The sequence below is a fragment of the Mytilus edulis genome, chromosome 13 (genome assembly GCF_963676685.1).
Source record: "Mytilus edulis chromosome 13, xbMytEdul2.2, whole genome shotgun sequence".
Classification (NCBI taxonomy): Eukaryota; Metazoa; Mollusca; class Bivalvia; order Mytilida; family Mytilidae; genus Mytilus; species Mytilus edulis.
In genome coordinates this window covers 11,090,752-11,097,446 of record NC_092356.1, presented here as the reverse complement: position 1 = coordinate 11,097,446, position 6,695 = coordinate 11,090,752, and the positions used below count along the sequence as shown (strand labels likewise).

At 32.8% G+C, this 6,695-nt stretch overlaps 1 protein-coding gene across 1 annotated transcript; it reads right to left on the bottom strand.

Annotated features, from left to right (window-relative positions):
• Nucleotides 1–303: 303 nt before the first annotated feature.
• On the bottom strand, nt 304–5,856 carry LOC139500686 (BTB/POZ domain-containing protein 2-like). Its single transcript, XM_071289482.1, has 3 exons — nt 5,759–5,856; nt 2,465–2,721; nt 304–1,483 (listed from the first exon to the last, which is right to left on the bottom strand). The coding sequence occupies exons 2-3, from the start codon at nt 2,719–2,721 to the stop codon at nt 445–447; spliced, it is 1,296 nt and encodes a 431-aa protein (XP_071145583.1). The 5' UTR covers nt 5,759–5,856; the 3' UTR covers nt 304–444.
• Between the last annotated feature and the right edge of the window lie 839 nt (nt 5,857–6,695).

Genomic DNA, 6,695 nt, shown 5'->3' with positions numbered 1-6,695 from the left:
TTTTTTCATTTTGTTGATGTTTTTCCAATTGAGTACTTGAGTATTGCTCGGTAAATCCAACGAGTACTCGATTAAATAATAACATACTTGACATCCCTACTTTATAATGTATTACTTAAAAGCAAATGATGTACATTTGCATAATACAATCTTACTGCTTTATACAACTCAGACTTGTGTGAAATTAGATAGCATAAATGAGTGCTGAATAAAATTAGATGATTGGCTGTATACGTTACATTCTTACTTAAACATCTTAATGTCCTCACAAGCATGGTTAAATAAGAAAATGAGACATGAACGTAAGGTTTCAAATTTAATATGGTTTGAATATGTAATACACTGCCAAGAACTTCCTTACAAATCGGAATCAGTAAACCACTCTTAGTAAATGTCAGGTTAAATTTGTATCATCAAACTGTTTTTTTAATTTGAATATAAATGTTATACATTGAATTCTATTCCTGCAATTTGGCCTCGTTCTTCATTTGTTGTAGTGTTACACTTCGGTGATTTCTGAAAGGTTACAATTACATCATCTATTATGTATTCTGGTTTGCATTTTGTCCCACTGTGCGCTTTAAACTTTAAACCAACTAAAATGATAGTAAAATATTTATTTGAATCTAATTCGATAGGTTCGTTTAAATTAACAGTCTGCAATTCTTGTCTTTCAGTACAGCTCTCATATTTTTGACTGTATATTTCATTTCCGCTGTCATTTAGAATTTGTACAGTAAGGTTTTTAGCAGAGCTAGATACATCACCAGCTGGACCATATAATATCACTGATTTCAGCTCAATATTCTTATTAACTTTAATATTCAAAGCATCGTAATTAATAATATCCTTGTATGGATCCCAACTTTCTAAAATACGACTATGACGGAGAACAGTGTAATGTTGATGGAATACTCTTGAATGTTTGGCCAACCCTGTGAAAAATTCATTCTTCCGTCCATAGTGGGAAGAAAACACACTTACTACTTCTTCCCAAGTCAGCAAGCCAGAATGAGCTATCTCTTTTGCAAAATATTCTCTGTTAAGAAATGGAAAATGGACCAAATACAGCAATGAGCCAATTATTTTTCTCATGTTCTCACCAGATACTGTTTCCCCCTGTTTCTCACATCGATGACTTGACCACATTATAAGAAATCGACACTTAGTTGATTCGGAACAAGACATGGAATCCAATTTCAGAATAGCTTCAATATTTTCTTTTGAAATTTTTACAGCATTTGGCACTGTCAGGCATTCCACTGCATTATTCTGAATATGCAGGAGGCTCTTGTCTTTTAGAGGCTCGAGATGAAACTGAGACGCAATGTTAAACACCACTGGTGCATTTGATGTTTCAGCAGAGGATGATAGTAGACTTGTACATTCAGTTTTCATCGTAGAAATCATATATTTTTCGGCAACGTAAAGGGCTTCGGAAATATTTTCAAGAGCAACGTCCAATTTATCTGAGTAAATACATCTGGTAGTAAAAGATAAAAAAAAATGATATAAATCACATTTGAATAACAATAAAAAGAAAAGATATGATTAATGTTATTGTTTAAATATGATGGAAGTGTTCCAGGTTAGGGGGTGGTTATGCGCTTAAAAATGTTTAAACCCACCCAAATTATATATTATTATTCGTGTATATATGTGCCTGTCCAAAGTCAGGAGGCTGTAGTCTAGTGGTTATTTTAACCTGTAGTTTGGTTGTTGTCATACCTTATATAAATTAAGCGGCTAGTTTTCTTAATTGAATTGTTTCATATTGTTCATGTCGGGCCTTTTATAGGTGACTATACGGTATAAGTCTTTCTCATTGTTGAAGATCAAATTTTTGCCTATAACTGCTTACATCCACTTAATTCTATAACTTGGATGGATATTTGTCTCATTTGCAATCATATATCGCCAAATAAGAAAAACAACAAGATAATATATCTTTATATTGAAGATAACAAAAATCAACAAAACATAATGAACACCGTTTGGGACAGTCTACATTTGTAAAGTAACTTTCTAAATTATGCTGGAAACTTTGAATAATGCAATTGATGTATCATATGGTTTTTTTTTTAATTTGCATTTTACATAACTCATTTTCATGTTCCTAATCCCTACTTTGATATGTTGTTCAGTGAAAATGTACAATAAAAATGAATCTTTCAGATTTTGCAGTGTAACGCCGAAATGCCATGCGATAACGTTACAAAAAGGCACGTGTTAAAAGCTGGAGACGTGATACATTTTTCATATTAGCCCACTAAACACCATTTCTGAAAATATGGAATTCAAGTAAATTTAATGCTATTCTCATACTGTAAAAAATAAACGTTATTTAATAAAAGTATATAGTAAAGTAAAAGACTATTAAACGCATCCCACATTGTTCCACTAGTGTTTGTAAGAAGAAGAAAAATATGCTTAAAGGCATAATTACTCGTTGATATCATCTTACTTTAATAAAGCTTTGAATATTTCTGGATTGATGTCTGGTACAATGATTTCTCCCTTTTCAGGACAAGAACCTTCAAACATGGTATAAAAAACTGGACTCCGACTTGCCAACATGTACTTGTGTGCTTTGATAATACTTTGATCTGTTCCAACACGGAAAGTGACGTCACACATAATTTCTTTCTCTAACATGTATAGCATGCATTCTGATAGTGATTTCCCATCCTGCCAGTCTACTGTATCCCCAGGTTTAGCCATCTAGGAAAAAATGTATGTTATTACAAACACATGTACAACTAAGTATAATAACTAGAGGCTCTCAAGAGCCTGTGTCGCTCACCTTGGTCTATGTGCATATTAAACAATGGACACAGATAAATTCATGACAAAATTGTGTTTTGGTGATCATGATGTGTTTGTAGATCTTACTTTACTGGACATTCTTCTTGCTACAATTATCTCTATCTATAATGAACTTGGCCCAGTAATTACAGTGGAAAATATATTCTAAAAATTTATAAAAATTTATGAAAATTGTTAAAAAATGACTATATAGGGCAATAACTCCTTAAGGGATAAACTGACAATTTTGGTCATGTTGACTTATTTGTAGATCTTACTTTGCTGAACACTATTGCTGTTTACAGTTTATCTCTATCTATTATAATATTCAAGATAATAACCAAAAACTGCAAAATTTCCTTAGAAATTACTAATTCTGGGGCAGCAACCCAACAACAGGTTGTCTGTTTTGTCTAAAAATTTCAGGGCAGATAGATCTTGACCTAATAGATTTTTTTATCCCATGTCAGATTTGCTCTAAATGCTTTGGTTTTAGAGTTAAAAGCCAAAATCTACATTTTACCCCTATGTTCTATTTTTAGCCATGGTGGCCATCTTGTTTGGTTGGCAGGGTCATGCCACACATTCTTAAAACTAGATACCCAAATGATGATTGTGGCCAAGTATGGTTAAATTTGGCCCAGTAGTTTCAGAGAAGATTTTTTAAAAGAATACTAAATTCTAGAAAAATGGTTAAAAATTGACTATAAAGGGCAATAACTCCTAAAGGGGTCAATTGACCATTTCGGTCATGTTGAATTATTTGTAAATATTACTCTGCTGAAAATTTTTGCTGTTTAAAGTTTATCTCTACCTATAATAATATTCAAGAAAATAAGCAAAAACAGTAAAATTTCCTTAAAATTACCAATTTAGGGGCAGCAACCCAACAACGGGTCGTCCGATTCATCTGAAATTTCAGAGCAGATAGAAATTGACCTGATAAACAATTTACCCATTGTCAGATTTGCTCAATGCTTTGGTTTTTGAGTTATAAGCCAAAAACTGCATTTTACCTTTATGTTCTATTTTTAGACATGGCGGCCACCTTGGTTGGTTTGCCGGGTCACCGGACACGATTTTTAAAACAAGATACCCCAATGATGATTGTGGCAAAGTTTGGTAAAATTTGGCCATGTAGTTTCAGATGAGAAGATTTTTGTAAAAGAATACGAAAATTTACGAAAAATGGTTAAAAATTGACTATAAAGGGCAATAACTCCTAAAGGGGTCAACTGACCATTTCGGTCATTTGACTTATTTGTAAATCTTACTCTGCTGAACATTATTGCTGTTTTCAGTTTATCTCTATCTATAATAATATTCAAGAAAATAACCAAAAACAGTAAAATTTTCTTAAAATTACCAATTTAGGGGCATCAACCCAACAACGGGTTGTCCAATTGATCTGAAAATATTAGAGCAGATAGATCTTGACCTGATAAACAATTTTACCCCTGTCAGATTTGCTCTAAAGGCTTTGGCTTTTGAGTTATAAGCCAAAAACTGTATTTTACCCCTATGTTCTATTTTTAGCCATGGCAGCCATCTTGGTTGGTTTGGCGGGTCACCGGACACAATTTATAAACTAGATACCCCAATGATGATTGTGGCCAAGTTTGGTTAAATTTGGCCCAGTAGTTTCAGAGGAGAAGATTTTTGTAAAAGTTAACGACGACGACGCCGGACGACGCCGGACACCAGACGCCAAGTGATGAGAAAAGCTCACTTGGCACTTTGGGCCAGGTGAGCTGAAAATGAACCTCATGAAAATGATGGCCAAATAAAACAACAAAATTTCGGACATTTCTGCAAGTATGGTATCTATTTTATAAAAACCGTTTATAAAGCTCCTTGGTAATATTGTTTTGAAAATTATTGATTTTAGTTGAAATGATAGGACATTTTTGAAGTGGGAACTCACTTTTGTCCTATGGCTATAGGAGGGCTATAAGCGATTGGCCATTTTACACATTATTCTTTGCCAAATGGAGAACTATTCTTCTTTTAATGTCAAATATAAAGGAAACGGGAAAAGAAACCTCAGGGAATGACAATTTTACATAAAAACCTTTTTACTTTTGATAAAATTAGTAGTTAAAAAGGAAAAAATTGTGTAAACATTTACCAAAATTTACAACATTTATAAAAAATGTTAAAAATTGAATATGAAGGACAATAACTCCTTAAAGGGTCAATTGATAATTTTGCTCATGTTGACTTATTTGTAGGTCTTACTTTGCTGTACATTATTGCTGTTTACAGTTTATCTATTATAATATTGAAGATAATAAATAAAAGGCACTGGCTACGGTTACATGGAAATGTAACAATAATGAAAATATTATTGTTACATTGGAGACTAATTGCCGGAATGCATTACATATAGTGGCAGCTGAGAGTGAAACAAACAATTTTTTTTTCTCAGAATCAAAAACAAATTATTTTTTTCTCCAAAAACTGGAAACAAACTTTTTTTTCCAAAAAAAACCATAGCCCCCCCAGAAAATCAAATGGTTGCTGCCTTAATGAACATTTATATCCATGCCAGATTTGTTCTAAATGCTTTGGTTTCAGAGATATGAGCCAAAAAACTGGGTTACCCTTTATTGGAAATATGCATAAACATTACAACCAAATAAAGATGTATTTATTTGCATTATATGACTTTGTGTATTTGTATTACCTTTGAGTTTAGCTCTTGTTTTATGACTACAAAAACAATGACGATCACCGTGAAAATGAAAACAAAATATCATAAATTTCAACAGATTAATGTTAACAAATCGAAATCGAAAGTAGATATTTTATACCTAAAGTGTATTTATAGCACAATGGTAGACAAATAAGTACCTTTTGAATTATCACAATAATTTTGAATGACAGTGATGATAATTCTCCTTGCTCGAATTCACATACATTCTAACCTATTGTGTTTATACTTCATTATTACCTTTTGTCTTATGGTAAATATAAATAGATTGAAAGTGTAACCTTCTATACTGTTCAGCTGATTGTTCTCGTCAGACGAGGAACGTAAATAAATAAAGAGTTCACTTATCTCCCTTGTAAGATCTTATAACGTAAACCATGCATGCATTATTATAAACAAATCAATGACAGGTACGAAAAACGATTTAAACTTGTCTGCTATTTTATATTTTACTTTCACATTGTTCAAATATCTAGAACACGGTTAACATTTACTAGTATAGTTGAATAGGATATTTTAAATAAACAAATTAACCAATGTGAATGTAATCAATGATAGCCTTTTGTCTCACAACACATTCTGTTTCAACTTCTCAATATTCAGTGGCGGATCCAGAGGGGGGGGGGGGGTCCGGGGGTGCGCACCCCCCCTTTATTTTTGCCGATCAATGCATTTGTATCGGGACATATGTTTTGCACCCCCCCCCCCCCCCCCCTTTCGAAAATTCCTGCATCCGCCCCTGATATTCTGATTTGTCAAATATGGAGAGAATGCAAGAATCTGCTTAATAACACCTCCTTAAAATTTAGATAACTGATGTTTCTCCCCACATCTAGGAAGAATTTGACACCTGTTGATGCAAATCGTGTCCTTACGTATTTTCAGCTATTTTGTTAGAAGTACACGATTGCAAATGTACATATACTATGTTTTTAGTCTGAGGATTTCGGTCCCTTTTTGGAAAAATATATTAGGCACAAATGGGTACTTGCTTCCATTTGTGTAATCTGAAGCTGAATATACTATTTTTTTTTCAAATAGGACCAGTAACATAATGTGACCCAGAATCCGTCAATTTCATTGGTTTGTACTTAGATCACTATAATTCTGAATACAACATTGTATTTGGAGATATATCATTTTAATACTACTGTTTTAGGCAAATTTGAAGATAATT

Bases quoted from the DNA above. Each gene is read 5' to 3' on its own strand.
- LOC139500686 (XM_071289482.1), bottom strand. From the start codon at position 2,721: ATGGCTAAACCTGGGGATACAGTAGACTGGCAGGATGGGAAATCACTA. The intron at 1,484-2,464 runs GTAAGATGATAT...TTTTACTACCAG, and splicing joins ATATTCAAAGCTTTATTAAA to ATGTATTTACTCAGATAAAT.